The sequence below is a fragment of the Ovis aries genome, chromosome 2 (genome assembly GCF_016772045.2).
Source record: "Ovis aries strain OAR_USU_Benz2616 breed Rambouillet chromosome 2, ARS-UI_Ramb_v3.0, whole genome shotgun sequence".
In the NCBI taxonomy this organism is placed as follows: domain Eukaryota; kingdom Metazoa; phylum Chordata; class Mammalia; order Artiodactyla; family Bovidae; genus Ovis; species Ovis aries.
Genome location: NC_056055.1, coordinates 117,651,412 through 117,667,623, shown reverse-complemented (window position 1 = coordinate 117,667,623; position 16,212 = coordinate 117,651,412). Strand labels below are relative to the sequence as shown.

Sequence of the window (16,212 nt, the reverse complement as noted above, 5' to 3'; positions counted from 1 at the left end):
TAATAAAGCATGATGTGCCAAAAAATGTTGCTTTTCCTTCCATCTTCAGTCTTAAAATGGCTACACAAAACTCACTAATTTTGATTTTTTTTTAATGCAAGGCTAATATGACAGCTATCACAATATAACCTAACAAAATTGTTTCAAATGAAGTTAAAGACAACTAAGCACTACTAGAGCCATCTTACAGAAAAAAAACGAAATTAATTTCTTGGCCACCCCAATACATATCTCAATTATAAAATTATTGTTTTTTTCTTGGTAAAAAGTGCTAACCATCGTTTGACAATGCACAAACTTGGAAGCAACAAGCAAAGATTTAGGAAATCTACACTACTCCAGAGTAGTGTTAAAAAACAAAATTGAGTAAATTTAAAAGATTTTGATTGACTTTATTTAATGATTCATGAATCAGGCAGTACCCAATCTAACAGACGGAAAGGTGCTCCAAGGAGAGTATAGGCAGAAGGGACAAGGACGTTCTCCTAACGAAAAGTAGAACGGTGGCAAAGTCACTTTCCTTTATGGGATGAGATGTATCAAGTAGGATACTACTTAACTAGAGCTGTTTATGCGATTCTTGGTTGACTGACTTAGGATTGCATTCCCAGGAGAGCCAAAAGTGTAATTAAATCTCAGTTTGGTGCTGTGAAACTTAGCATAAGTGACTCCATTTGGGGCCTGTTGTATTGTTTTTGTCAGTTTCCCCCTTTCAATGAGATGCTCAGGCTAACTGAGATGTGATCGAAGGAACTGGCATTACTCCCAGCTATTGCTGTGAAGTTCTCTTAAGTTTTTGCTGAATCTGTGGTGTTTACAGGCCGCAACATCAGATTCACATACTTTAAGTCAGTCATTCTCATCACTCCTTTTCTGATGCTCTGGTTTTAGGGAGATCTTTTGTAGCTCTTTAGTGGCTGCAAACATACATTTGAAGATTTTCAGAAAGCACTGAGCCCTGAGGAGACTACTATGATTACCACAAGCAGGATAATTCCCAATACCTGGCATGTACTTTGGAGCTGCAGCCCCCAAGACCCAAATCAATCAGAATCAAATAAGTCAGAGAAAGACCACATTGAAGGGGTCATCTTCTTAAGATGACTGGTCTGTTGCTGATCTTACACAGCCGAATCTTAGCTTCTGCAGAAGTGTCAATCCACGTGCAACAAGTCACGCTAGCTTTAACACAGACTCCTCCTTACTCAAGAGATAGTCAAGGATTATTCTAGTATCAGAAACCATTTCTGCCAGAGTCTAGGGATTTTTATCAGACAGCTATGGCTTTAGCAGCAGGTTCTACAATATCTTCAAGAGTTGAGGAAATGTTCCTGGTCACAACCTCATTTGCACTTACCCCTAGCCAAGGGAGTAGGAACCTGCCATAGGAAGTGAATATGAATCATAAGTGCCTCCTAGTAATTGCCATTTGGGGCTGTGGCTCAGAACTGAAAAAGCGATGGCCACGGAGCTCAGTAAAATTTAAGAGTGTGTTGAAGGAGCTTCCCAGGTGGCACAGTGATGAAGAATCCACCTACCAATGCAAGAGACACAGATGCGGGTTTGACCCCTGGGTCAGGAACATCTCCCGGAAAAGGAAATGGCAACCCACTCCGGTATTCTTGCCTGGAAAATCCCTGGACAGAGGAGCCTAGTCGGCTACAGTCCATGGCGTCGCAAAGAGTCAGACATGACTGAGCAACTGAGCATGCACCCACAAAATGCACAGGCAGTTCTTTTCATCCATTCTGCTGGTCTGTGTCTTGTAAGTGATATTTTTAGACCATTCATATTTAAAGTGTTATTGAGATAGGTGGATTAACGTATACCATATTTGTAACTATTTTCTATCCTTTGCCCTTGTTCTCCCTTTTCTGTGCTACTGTCTACATCCCTTGAGCTGAGCAGGCCACAGGAAACTTTAAAAGAGCTCTGACTTCCTAATCATCACTCATACAAGTCAGTGTTTTCCCCATGATCTGCAGCGTGCAAACGTGAGAATTATGAAAAACAAGAATAAGGCTTGATTGTAAATTATGAAGAAGACCCAAGGGTTCTGAGACAAAAATTGCGAGAGAGGTTGAGAAAGGGAATGAACCTGTTGCATTCGATAAGAGGACTGCCTGCTGCTGCTGGGAGGGGCAGGAAGAGGACTTCTGTCCACGGACAACGGCCGCAAACCACCCGCTTCTGTGGAAACCTGCAGAGCAGGGGAGGGAATGCTGTATCTCTGGGTGCCCACTTTGCGCCAGGATCACAGAGGTCAGCCCTACATGTGTGTATCTCATTGAAACGGGGCTCATACAAGGCCCAGCCCGGAAAGAACATAGACACTGACTCCTTCTCTAGGAGACACTATTCACGCAGGCTAGCATTCACCTCTTAGACGCCAAGGGAGTGACTGGATCCTAACCTGGGGGAAAATGACTTGGTTGGCCCAACGGTTTTGTGTCCAACCGAACCCTGGCAGCTGATGAGGGAACTGTAACAAGAAGGTTACTCCCTGTGCCCGCCTCGTAGGCAGGGTTCCTGGGGTAGAGACCGGGATGAACATGCCCCTAAAGGCAGTCTTGCTGGCAATGCTACTCGGCTCTTGGCCAGAAGAATGGGGACTCTACCAGGGCAGGCCCCTGGGGATGTGATTTATGGTAGGGGAAGGAGTGCGTCTAAAAACGGGGTTGCTGTTATTCTAGTGCTGGGTCCTGTGGCCACCATGGGGGTTCTCTGACCAAAGAAGCCCCGGGTGTTGAGGGCAGAGCTTTCCCCATCGCGGTGTTTTATACTCAGCCCCTTGACCCCTTGTCTCTACTACAATGTTGAGTGTTGCAATTCAGTCCAGATCTGGGGTAAAGCCTGTACGCGTTCCTGAAACCCTCAACTTGAAGGAAGCTGGGCTCGTGCTGCCAAGCTCTTGGCACGTGCTGGCCCCCAGTGCCTTTCGTGGGCGTGAGGGGCAGAGTCTTCCCAGGTAATTGCCCATGGAACACTTGGATGAGGCCAGTCCTCAGACAGAGAACTGGGCTCCGAGTGCTCTCCTTCAGCTCGCAACCTCTACGGGTGACACAGGCCTTGTTTGGCCTGCTTCCGGGATGCACCTCTTGAACACAGGCGCCAAGAATGGTGCAGGTGCATGGGACTGCCCCGAGCAAAGGTCCTGCAGAGACGGCATGTGTGCAGAGGGCACTCGGGGACTGGAGGCAGCACGAGCACAGTTCACCTCAGACTCTCTGGCGCTTCCCAATGTCCTGGGGTCTGAGGGCTGCAGATGGTTGCCTTAAGGGTAATGAGCTTATTGGCAAGGCAGGGGCCCTTCTCCCCAGGCCAGGCCCCCGAGCTGTGGGGGAACTAACTGTACAGGAAAGAGTCTTCAGTCCCCACCCAGCAGAGAGGGAACTCGAAAACAGGTTTCCTGGTTCAGCACCCCTAAGCGAAGTAGCAACTTTGGGATCACCAATCGTGTGTCCTCCTGCCCTTTCCCTTGGTGCCCACACCACCAAGATGCTGCCGGTGGGGAGGGCAACTGAAGTGGCAGCCGGGCAGGCAAGGAGGGACATGTGTACCACATGTGTCTGTGAGAAGGTGGGAGCCTGACTTTAAATGGTACTAAATAGCACACACAGGTTTCCTAATCACAGAGAAAAGCCATTGCTAACTCAAGAGTGACGCAATGACCTGGACTCACCCCATAGATCAACATAACCTCAGCACTTAAAATTCTCCTACCTTTGGGTTCAGTGAAACCGAGCTCAGGCTGAGTTCTGGTCTCTCTCCCTGACTGCAGTAATTTGAATAACATCTTCCTTGCCTGTTTAACACTCTCGGGTGCAGTTTTTGTTCTGACAATAGTAAAATGTAGGCCTTATAGCAACATAGGCTTTTACTCTGTTTTTCCTGTGTTAGTTGTATATGTATAACATCAGCATGAATTGAACCCCACCCTCTGAGATTATGGTATAATTTTTTTCATGCAAAAGTTATATACATATATTAAAAGAATTTAAGAGGAGAAAAGAATAGACTATCACATTTATCCAGATACTACCACTTCTGTTGCTCTTCCTTTATCCCTGAAGTTCCAGATTTGGAACTCTCGTGTGTTTTCACTTTAATCTGAAGAAATTCCTTTGATATTGTTTTATATCTAGTTGCCTGATGGTTAATGCTTCTAGGCTTTTTTTCATCTTCCTCACCCTTTGTTCTGCCTTCAATTGTAAGTATATCTTTGAGGCATATAATGTCCTGGATTGGTAGTTTTTTCTACCGAATTTTAAATATATTTTCTGGCCCCTGTTTTCTGATAAACTGCAGGCCTTTGAATTGATATTCTTTTATGTATAGTGTATCATTTTTCTCTGACTTCTTTCAAGATTTTTCTTCACCTTTGATTTTTAGCAGATTAATTATGACGTTAGGTTGAGGGTTTTCTGAGGTTCTAAGATCTGTGTTTTAAAAATTATGAAGTTTTTGCAATTTTCCCTTACCTATTTTCTTCTATGCTAACTTCCTTCCTTCAGTGGAATGGAAATTATATCTTATTTTTTAACTGAAGTACAGTTGATTTACAGTATCACTTAGTTTCAGATGTAAAGTATCAGTTCAGTTCAGTTCAATTGCTCAGTTGTGTCCAACTCTTTGCGACCCCATAGACTGCAGCACTCCAGGCTTCCCTGTCCATCACCAACTCCCAGAGCTTGCTCAAACTCATGGTGATGCCATCCAACCATCTCACCCTCTGTCATCCCTTTCTCCTCCTGCCTTCAATCTTTCTCAGTATCGGGGTTTTTTCTAAGGAGTCTGTTCTTCACATCAGGTGGCAAAATATTGGCATTACAGCTTTAGCATCAGTCCTTCCAATGAATATTCAGGACTGATCTCCTTTAGGATGGACTGGTTTGATCTCCTTGCAGTCCAAGGGACTCTTGACAGTCTTCTCCAACACCACAGTTCAAAAGCATCAATTCTTCAGCGCTCAGTTTTCTTTAGAGTCCAACTCTCACATCCATATATGACTACTGGAAAAACCATAGCTTTGACTAGACAGATCTTTGTCAGCAAAGTAATGTCTCTCTTTTTTATATGCTGTCTAGGTTGCTCATAGCTTTTCTCCCAAGGAGCAAGCATTTTTTAAATTTCATGGCTACAATCATCATGTGCAGTGATTTTGGAGCCCAGAAAATAAAGTTTGTCACTGTTTGCATTGTTTCCCCATCTATTTGCCATGAGCTGATGGGACTGGATGCCATGATCTTCGTTTTTTGAATGTTGAGTTTTAAGCCAACTTTTTCACTCTCCTCTTTCACTTTCATCAAGAGGCTCTTCAGATCTTCTTTGCTTTCTGCCATAAGAGTAGTGTCATCTGCATATCTGAGGTTATTGATATTTCTCCCGGCAGTCTTGATTCCAGCTTGTGCTTCATCCAGCCCAGCATTTCTCATGATGTACTCTGCATATAAGTCAAATAAACAGGGTGACAATATACAGCCTTGACATACTGCTTTCTCTATTTAGATTCAACCTGTTGTTCCATGTCCAGTTCCATGTCCATGTTGCTTCCTGACCTGCATACAGATTTCTCAATAGGCAGGCAGGTCAGGTGGTCTGGTATTCCCACCTCTTGAAGAATTTCCCATAGTTTGTTGTGATCCACACACTCAAAGGCTTTGGCATAGTCAATAAAGCAGAAGTAGATATTTTTCTGAATCTCTCTTGCTTTTTCAATGATCCAGTGGATATTGGCAATTTGATCTCTGGTTCTTCTGCTTTTTCTAAATCCAGCTTGAACATCTGAAAGTTCACGGTTCACGTACTGTTGAAGCCTCGCTTGGAGAATTTTGAGCATCACTTTGCTACCGTGTGACATGAGGGCAATTGTGCAGTAGTTTGAGTATTCTTTGACATTGGCTTTCTTTGGGATTGGAATGAAAACTGAACTGTTCCAGTCCTGTGGCCACTGCCAAGTTTTCCAAATTTGCTGGCATATTGAGTGCAGCACTTTCACAGCATCATCTTTAGGATTTAAAATAGCTCAGCTGGAATTCCATCACCTCCACGAGCTTTGTTCATAGTGATGCTTCCTAAGGCCCACTTGACTTTGCATTCCAGAATGTCTGGCCCTAGGTAGGTGATCATATCATTGTGATTATCTGGGTCATGAAGATCTTTTTTGTATAGTTCTTCTGTGTATTGTTGCCACCGCTTCTTAATATCTTCTGCTTCTGTTAATTTCATACCATTTCTGTCCTTTATTGAGCCCATCTTTGCATGAAATGTTCCCTTGATATCTCTAATTTTCTTGAGGAGATCTCTAGTCTTTCCCATTCTGTTGTTTTCCTCTATTTCTTTGCACTGATCACTGAGAAAGGTTTTCTTATCTCCAATACTTTGGCCACCTGATGCGAAGAAATGACTCATTTGAAAATATCCTGATGCTGGAAAAGACTGAAGGCAGGAGGAGAAAGGGACGACAGAGGATGAGATGAGATGGTTGGATGGCATCACCAACTCAATGGACATGAGTTTGAGTAAACTCCAGGAGGTGGTGATGGACAGGGAGGCCTGGTGTGCTGCAGTCCATGGGGTCACAAAGAGCCGGAGAAGACTGAGAGACTGAACTGAACTGAGAGGAAGAGCATGTTTGGGTTTATACAGGAGCCACATCTCACTTTGGAACCATCCTAGGTGGCTGTGCCTGATCCAGATATACCACAGGTTGAAGTGAAGTTGCTCAGTCGTGTCCAACTCTTTGCGACCCCGTGGACTGTAGCCTACCAGGCTCCTCTGTCCATGGGATTTTCCAGGAAATAGTCCTGGAGTGGATTGCCGTTTCCTTCTCCAGGGGATCTTCCCAACCCAGGGATCAAACCCAGGTCTCCTGCATTGTAGACAGATGCTTAACCGTCTGAGCCACCAGGGAAGTCCACAGGTTACTCCTGAGAAAACAGTACCCTTGTGGATTGGATAAAAGGCATGGTAAAATGTGTGGATCTCAAGAAAGGGGACTATCGGACTCTGCCTATGAATGCCTAGTGGTCCATCTCAGATGAAGCATCTGATATCCTCTGCTTGCTGGACTAGCTTTATGATGGTCACAGTTTCAATGCACAGAGTATGCATTACCTAGGGCGTGGCAAGTGCTGTGGTTAGAGGACCCCTTTTGCATGGGCTCCTCATGTAGACTTACAGCTGTAAAAGCAAACAAAGGCCCCCAAGTGACTTCCTGGATTTTTAAAATATTGATTTATTTATTTGGCCGTGCTGAGTCTCAGGTGTGGCTCGCTGGATGTTTCGTTGTGGCATTTGGAATCTAGTTACCTGGCTAGGGACTGAACCAGGCCCCCTGCATTGGGAACATGGAATCTTAGCCGCTGCATCACCAGGGAAGTCCCAGCTTATTGGATTTTCCTCTCTCAGTCTCACCTTATGGGTCTTAAGGATGTGAATTAAAAACAGATTAATTAGAGATTTCCCAGGTGGCCCAGTGGCTAAGACTCAGAGCTCCCAATGTAGGGGACCCAGGTTCAATCCCTGGTCAGTGAGCTAGATTCCACATTTCACAATGAAGACTGAAGATCCTGGGTGCCTCAACTAAGACCAGGAACAGCCAAATAAATAAGTAAATTTTTAAAAATAGATTAATTAACAAGCAGAAAGGAGTATAAAGGGACTCATCCCAGCAGAATGGAAACCCCGACATGGCTTGAATGGAATGGGCTGAATAAAGCAGACAGTAGTGGCACTGAAACAAAGGTCTCCATGGAGCCCTACCGAAGGACAGCGGACCCCTAGGACCTCTTCAGCCCCCCCGCCCCCCAGAAGCCTGTCCACTCTACTTAACCCAGTTTGGAGGAATTTTAAAAACCAGAGGGCACAGATTACAGTTGATTCTAGTTTCCAAAGATTCCAGTTGATTAACCTGGAATCAACTGGGGCAATTGTCAGCAGATTTATTGAAATAAAGATTGACAAAAGAGCCAGGGTATCTCGGCTCAACCCTTTGCTGGGACATAAAGCCTCATGCTCCTGAGTTTTGAAATGATGAGGGAGTGGAGAAGTTTCTCAGACTCCTTGATAAGGGAACCTCATAAACTCTGAGCTACTAAAATCTGTTGGGAAAATCCTAATGGAGCCTACAATTAAATTGAAAAATGTAGAAATACAAGAGTTGGTAGAATTAAGGTGAAATTTTGGGGTAAAATTTGAAACGTTTATTCAGGCTCTGTGTGAGGTGGCTGTGTCTGCTTCATTTGAATGTATTATGGGGATAGTTATCGCGTCTGACTAGAGAATGTTTCCCCTCCCTGCTAGGATAAGACAAAGGCACAGAAATCTACCCTTCAAGCAGTATTAATTGGAAATGCTAATGAGAATTCTTAAAGAGATGGGTGTATCAGACCACCTTACCTATCTCCTAGGAAGCTTGTATGCAGGTGAAGAAGCAACAGTTAGAACAGGACATGGAACAAAGGATGTGTTCAAAATTGGGAAAGGAGTACATCAAGGCTGTATATTGTCACCCTGCTTATTTAACTTATATGCAGAGTACATCATGTGAAATACCAGGCTGGATGAATCACAAGCTGCAATCAAGATGGCCAGGAGAAATATCAACAACCTCAGATATGCAGGTGACACCACTCTCATGGAAGAAAGTGAAGAGGAACTAAAGAGCCTCTTGAGCAAGGGGAAAGGGGAGTGGAAAAGGTGGCTTAAAATTCAGCATTCAAAAAACTAAGATAATGGCATCCAGTCCCATCACTTCATGGCAAATAGCTGGGGAAATGATGGAAACAGTGACAAATTCTATTTTCTCGGGCTCCAAAATCACAGCAGGGCTTCCCTGGTGGCTCAGATGGTAAAGAATCTGCCTGCAATGAAGGAGACCTGGCTTTGATCCCTAAGTCAGGAAGATCCCCTGAAGAAGGGCATGGCAACTGACTCCAGTGTTCTTGCCTGGAAAATCCTATAAACAGAGGAGCTGGTGGGCTACAGTCCATGGGGGTTGCAAAGAGTTGGACACAAATGAGCAACTAACACACAAAATCACTGCAGATGGTGACTGCCACCGTGAAATTAAAAGGTGCTCCTTGAAAGAAAAGCTAGGACAAACCTAGACAGCATACTAAACAGAAGAGACTCACTTTGCCAACCCTGTTAAGTATAGTCAAAGCTATGGTTTTTCTAGTAATCATGTACACATGTGAGAGTTGGACCATAAAGAAGGCTGTATAGAGTGCAGACTGGGGATTATGGGAAAATCCTCTGGGCCCCCACCCACACCCCTGCAACAATTCCTGGCATCTTGGACTAAAGAATTTCCATTTGAGGAGGAGGTATAACCTGAATCAGATATTTATTGACTCAGCCCTACAACTGATATAAAATAGTTGAAACCTGAACTATCCATAACATCTTGGGAGATCACAGAGAGACACTGTAATACGAAGGGCAATGCCCAGATGCTGCAAGGGGAATGTAAAGAGTTAGCACACTTGTGAGCAAGTACGATCTTTTCCTTTAGGACTGACTTGAGAACCACATGAGGGGCTGCCTGAATCCACTGCCACTTGGACAGCGCCCTATGAACAGCTCTTGATTGACCAGCACAGAGCTGCTTAGCTTTTGGATGGCAGTTCTAAGGTCAACAGAGTGTGTTCTGTTTGGAAGGCTGTCATGTTGATCAAAGAAAATAAAAGTAAATTAGCTCAGCAGGCTAAACTGAATGGTGTTTGCCCCTGTTTTTTACTAATGGGATGTGACCTAGAGCCAGGCCAATATAGTCAGGCATGAGAGAACTGGAAAACAGTCCTATCAGAAGGATGCTCATGGACTTCCCTGGTGGCCCAGTGGCTCAGACTCCGCACTCCCAATGCAGGGGGCCCAGGTTCAATCACTGGTCAGGGAACTAGATCCCACATGCTGCAGCTAAGAGTTTGCATGCGGCAGCTAAAAAGATCCTGCATGCTGCAACAAAGACCCAGCGCAGGCAAATAAATGCATAGATGTTTAAAAATATACATCTTTCAAAAAGAAGGATACCCAAACAGGATGTAGCCTTACGGAAATCACTATGGAAATTTGAAGAGTGTTTTAAAGGCGGGTGTCTCAATGCCCATCAGAAAAACCCTGTTCTTAAGGGTTGATTGGAATAGACGAGCGGATATATCAGTGTGCTTGCTTGAGGTGGCCATCTTGGCCCACGGACTGCAATAAAACAGAAGTGGATGAAGCTACATGTTTTCTTCTTGCATCCTTTGAGACACGAAATGCCAATAAGAACTGTTCTGTCGGCCAACGGCAGTGATGGAAACTGCAGATGGCCCCAGAGCAGATTCCCCAGGGGGAAAGCTGGTATGGGGCCAACGTCAGAGTCCCAGGGGGCTCTCCTTGCATCCTGATGGGAATGGACCCTGACTTTGGACCAGACTACAAGTACCAGCTGGTAAAGGGAGATGCTCAGTGCACAACAAAAGAATGAGAACAGAAGGTTCTGGACCAATTTAGAACACCCAGTTAGATTTTTTTAGACCAAGGAACACACACTCATTCTCAGAATAGTGATCTGATAGAGAATTGGGATAGGCAACTAGATCATTAATTTCTCTAAAACAAGGGGCATGCATGAGTGCTAAGTTGCTTTAGTCATGTCCAGCTCTGCGACCCTATGGACTGTAACCTGCCAGGATCCTCTGTCCATGGAGTTCTCCAGGCAAGGACACCGGAGTGGGTTGTTGTGCCCTCATTCAAAGGATCTTCCCTACCCAGGAATCAAACCTGCATCTCTTATGTATTCTGCACTGGCAGGTGAGTTCTTTACCACGAGCTTCAACTTGGAAGCCCCCAAACACAGGGAGATAGTTATGACAGGCTTGCTTATTCACCTTTACAAGTGTTTGCTCACACTCACCGTGACCGGTGCTGAGGGTGTGTCCCCACTACATAGATCCTCCTGCTTTTCTGACGGATCTGGGAAGAGGTTGTGGGAGAGGATGCTGGTATGACTACCAAGGTTCTTTGATTGTTTTGGCTGCACTGGGTCTTCATTGCCGTGCACGGACTTTCTCTAGTTGTGGTTCATGGGCTTTAGAGTTGAGGGCTCTGTAGTTGTAGTGTGTGGGCTTAGTTGCCCTGCAGCATGTGGGATCTTAGTTCCCAGACCAGGGATCGAACTCCTGTCCCCAGCACTGGAAGGCAGATGCTTAACCACTGGACCACACAGGAAGTCCCTGTCTATACACTTCTTCCCAATGGGGAAAGATGATGGTATGTCTATATATGTTTCTTTCTTTCCCCATCACCTCAATTTTTTTTTCCTACTGACCCAGTAGTGCCAGGATTGGGTTGCGACTATAATTGTCAGGATCAGACATGGTTTCTAGATAAGAAATTGTAACTATACCTTCATATTTTATGTCAAAATCCTTGAGGACCTGATTGAGTGAGTTGTGCTTTCACTTCCTCTGGTCAAAATGGGGTTCACAGTAAACGCACCTGTATTGTCTAGTGTAGAAACAGCACATTAGTTCTGTATCAGAGGAGAGAAGGGGAAGTAATACTGGGCGTAAAGGAATGAATACATGGATTAGGCAATGGAATAAATCTTGTATTCTTCAAAAAAAAGCCCTTAGTTCAGTTATTCCAGATGCCAGAAAGAGTGAAGCATATATAGCTGAGACAGCTCCTTTTCTTGGAACCTGACAATCTCAAATGCAAGTCTGCACGGTTGTGTGACCCTGGCCCGTGGGGACTCTTGGATATACACCACGATGATGGGCTGAACTAGTTATGAATGACGGAAAGGAACTTTCATAATGTGTCAGTATCTCTTGACTTTTATTTTTCAGGTTATATCTGCCATTTTGCAATATGGTCTAACACTGGTATTATTAGTAAAATTATAATTATGGTATTGATAGACACCTGTATTAGGAAGTACACTGGAGCTAAAAAACCTGTGCCCCACACTTGCTCCTCCAAATGTTATATTCATGCTCGTACTCTTGCCGTATTTGTTATATAAATGCTATGCTGCTGCTGCTGCTGCTGCTAAGTCGCTTCAGCCATGTCCGACTCTATGCAAACCCGTAGACAGCAGCCCACCAGGCTCCCCCGTCCCTGGGATTCTCCAGGCAAGAACACTGGAGTGGGTTGCCATTTCCTTCTCCAATGCATGAAAGTGAAAAGTGAAAGTGAAGTCGCTCAGTCATGTCTGACTCTTAGCGACCCCATGGACTGCAGCCCACCAGGCTCCTCCTTCCATGGAATTTTCCAGGCAAGAGTACTGGAGTGGGGTGCCATGCCAATGTCAATTCTCAGACAGGTATGATCGTATGACCCTAGATCCTATGATCTTTTGCCATGATCAAAGACTAGGAGAGGGGAGGGCAGACAGAGATCAACTTCAACCATTTGGGCAATGCTTTAGTCAATTATGCCTACATAGTGAAACCCCAGTAAAAATTAGAGACACTATAGCTCAGTGGAGGTTTTGTTTGGTGAATACATGAATGTGCTGGAGGGTGATGTACTCTGACCCCACAGGCAGAGGCGATGGAAGCTATGCTTCCAGGATCCTCTCACAGACCTCATCCTATGTATTAAATATATAATAGTAAATAATAAAATAAAACTTCAATAATAAGTATAGCCCTTTCCTGAGTCCTGTGAATCATTAATAGTAAAGTATCAAACTTGAGGGGGTCATGGGGACCCCTAAATTTATCTCCAGTCTTTTGGAAGTACCAGTAGTCTGGGGACCACTGAATTGTGACTGGGTGTCTGAAGAAAGGACAGTCCTGTGAAGAATCTATTCTTAGCTTTGGGGTCTGATAGTAACTCTCAGTGGTTACAGTCATAATGGGATTGTAAGACACCTAACTAGGGTGAAAAGAGGATGCACCCATACCCACGAGGTAATGGTAACAGGATTAAAAAAAAATACTTTATATATTCATGTATTTATTTATTTGGCTGTGTAGGGTCTTAGCTGCCACACACAGGATCCCTGTTGTGTGGTGTGGGATCTTTCATTGTGGTGGCGCGGATTCCCCAGTTGTGGCTGTCGGGCTTAGCTGCTCCATGGCATGTGGGACCCTAGTTCCCTGACCTGGGATCAAACCCACATCCCCTGCATTATAAGGCAGACTCCCACCCACTGGACCACCCGGGGAAGTCCCAGGTGACAGAATTTCTACTGAAAAAGCTGACACTTGCAGTTTCGCTATGGAAGGGAGATGTAATCTAGGGGAAAGACACCCCACATAAAGCTACGTGAAGGTGTGTCCCAGACCCCATGACAAACCTGTACTCTCTAAAGGGAATCCAGCAGCTTACAGAAGCACAGCCATAGTTCTTTGCCCAGAAAATCATTTTCTTTTGCCTCCTCTCAATCCTCACTTCCACCAGAAAGTTGGAATAGGGCTGCTTCTCTAGAGAAAAGCCAGAAGGAAAAACCCACCTTTCTTATCATCTGGATTTTTTCCCCCCAGCAAGTAACTGACCCAGAATATGTACAGTTTGTTTGTTTGTTTTTTGCTCTCTCTTGAGGCCACCCGCAGTTACAGAAATGAAAGCACCATGAGGATCAGGTCACGCTGTGTTCACACAGATAGTTCGCTCTCCGTCTGACTTTAGAGAATCAGATGAGGAACAGTGGTCAAGACAAGAAAACCTATAAGCAAGAATAGCAGACACCTACAAATACCAAAAGACATAAATGTTTCCTGGAGGATGTGTCTCAAGTCTGTCCTTGTTGCCAATTTCAAAAATCTTAATTGAAGAGGAAAAATCGCTGCTGGAGAAAGGTCCCCTACCAACAGTTTACAACCTGATACTCCCATATTTTAGTGCCTCTTAAGTCAGAAACAGTTGACAAAAGATGGGGGCAAGAGTTGACAAAAGGGAAGAGGGACTTTGGGGTTAGTAGACGCAAACTGTTACATTTAGAATGAATAAACAAGGTCCTAGAGTAGAGCACAGGGCGCTATATCCAATCTCCTGGTATAAACCAAAATGGAAAAGCATATATATGTGTATGACTAAGTCACTTTGCTGTACAGCAGAAATTAACACAAACAACACTAAATCAACTATACTTCGATAAAAAGAAAGAAGGAAAGTGGGCAAGAGACTACCCTTCCAGTCCTCCAAGGAAACTGTAAATAAACTCTATCATGTGCATATCAGATCAGATCTGAGCTAGGCTGATTAAGAAAAATATCAGGAAAGCAACATTTCTGCCTCAGACAAAGGCAATCTTAACTTGGCATTAGATGGCCCCTCTACCTGCTCTGCTCACTGGTCCTCTGGGGGAACTCAGAGGACGTAGATGAGCTTTCAGGACACTGATGGGCCTGCTCACTCACTGCTTTCACTTGGCTATATGAGGGAATCGCAGAAAGGGTGTTGGACGACAGTGTTCCTCTGAGCGCTTCTTTGTCCTCATGTTTTGTATCTCCCACTATTTGTGCATTTCTAGGGCTTGTGGTGCGGAGAAGGCACTGGCACCCCACTCCAGTACTCTTGCCTGGAAAATCCCATGGATGGACAAGCCTGGTAGGCTGCAGTCCATGGGGTCGCAAAGAGTTGGACACGACTGCGCGACTTCACTTTCACTTTTCACTTTCATGCATTGGAGAAGGAAATGGCAACCCACTCCAGTGTTCTTGCCTGGAGAATCCCAGGGACGGGGGAGCCTGGTGGGCTGCCATCTATGGGGTTGCACAGAGTCAGACACGACTGAAGCAACTTAGCAGCAGCAGCAGCAGCAGCAGGGCTTGTGGTGACAGTGATATCAAGCAGCACTAAACCATCTCCCCAGTTCTTTATTTTGGAAGAGATGCTAAGGAACAGCCCCAGCAGTGGCAGAAGTTGACCTGGTTGCCCTTCTTGCCTGCAAACTCTCCGAATCTGCAAACTGACTGGAAGCACCTGAAATCTCAATGTGCTTTTTGTGCATTCCCAGAATGGCTGATATGACATTTCCAGAAAATACCAATTGTGGGTGAGGCTGGGCAGCAACCAGACCAACCAGATGCTCTTCCACAGCCAGTGTGAGGTTAGATGTACACTCATTCCATTTGGAAAAACTCTCGGTCAGGATCCGAGGAAGAACATAGGCATCGCTGTGTCCCAGTGGTTCTTCTGGCAGAGGAATAAAGAATAGAGCAGAACTGCACACACATGTTCCCAGCAGACATTTACAGGAAGGTACATAGCAGCATTATTCTTAAATTTCCCCAAGGTATAAACTACCCAAACCCTCCTAACAGTAGAATGCGTGAACCAGTTTCAGTGTATTTCAGCAACTGTATGCTATAGTTTCACAGGGAAGAAGGATCCTTAAAATATACAGTTATACTAGCGACTTTCACAAAATGTAGAGCAAATGAAGTTGACACAAAAGGAATTACTATTTCCTTTATTTGCAAGTAGTTGACAGTGGTGACCCCCTGGTGCCTAATGGGAAAGAGGTCTGAAGGAACTTTGGGGTGCTGGGTTCGAGTCATGTATTTTGACTTTTGTCTTTATTTTTTAATCTAGGGGGTGATTACATAGTTTGTGGAAATTCACCGAACTAATCAATGTTATGAAAGATTTTTCGATATGTTTATAATACTTCAATTTAAACATTTTTTAAAAGCATGTTTCGAAGATACTTTGAAAATCTCATCAGTGACATGTTTGTTTCAGGTATGCTACACTTTTTTTTTTTTTGAAGGTTTCAAGTATACTTTATTTCTTAAAACATGCCGTATTTTAATGGGTACATAGTACTTTTACTTGGAATTAATTATGAGTTGATTCTGAAACAATTCAGTATTAAACCAGCTGGGATGATTACTGTTCTCTCCATTCCTTTGGGGTGACTGTGCCAACAGGCGATGGGTTCCACTCTATTCCAATTTGTGTTGCCGTATATACCCACACAGCAACATGGAAAGTGGCTCCACTAGCTAATACGGCATTACCATATTTGTCATGGCAATCAGGTGCCCGCTTCTGGTGGGTCTGCCTTGCCACTGCTTGCTGAATGCTTTCAGCTCTCAGACGACTTAGTGCGTTCCTGGCCAAGGGAAACATTCTGCGGTTGAACATAAAAAGGCTGCAGCTACAGCTGCTGGCCTCTAGCAATTCGGCGTCTCAGGTATGCCACACTTTTGAGGAATTCTCACACAGACAGAAAATGACAACTCAATAGTACGGCGGCAGACGTTA

At 44.5% G+C, this 16,212-nt stretch overlaps 1 protein-coding gene across 1 annotated transcript; it reads right to left on the bottom strand.

The window, feature by feature from the left end:
• Nucleotides 1-15,698: 15,698 nt before the first annotated feature.
• Nucleotides 15,699-16,139, bottom strand: LOC101108109 (cytochrome c oxidase subunit 7B, mitochondrial-like). The gene has a single exon (XM_042242736.1). It carries the CDS (start codon nucleotides 16,090-16,092, stop codon nucleotides 15,835-15,837), a length of 258 nt encoding a protein of 85 aa, XP_042098670.1. The 5' UTR covers nucleotides 16,093-16,139; the 3' UTR covers nucleotides 15,699-15,834.
• Nucleotides 16,140-16,212: the final 73 nt, after the last annotated feature.

Bases quoted from the DNA above. Each gene is read 5' to 3' on its own strand.
- LOC101108109 (XM_042242736.1), bottom strand. From the start codon at position 16,092: ATGTTCAACCGCAGAATGTTTCCCTTGGCCAGGAACGCACTAAGTCGT.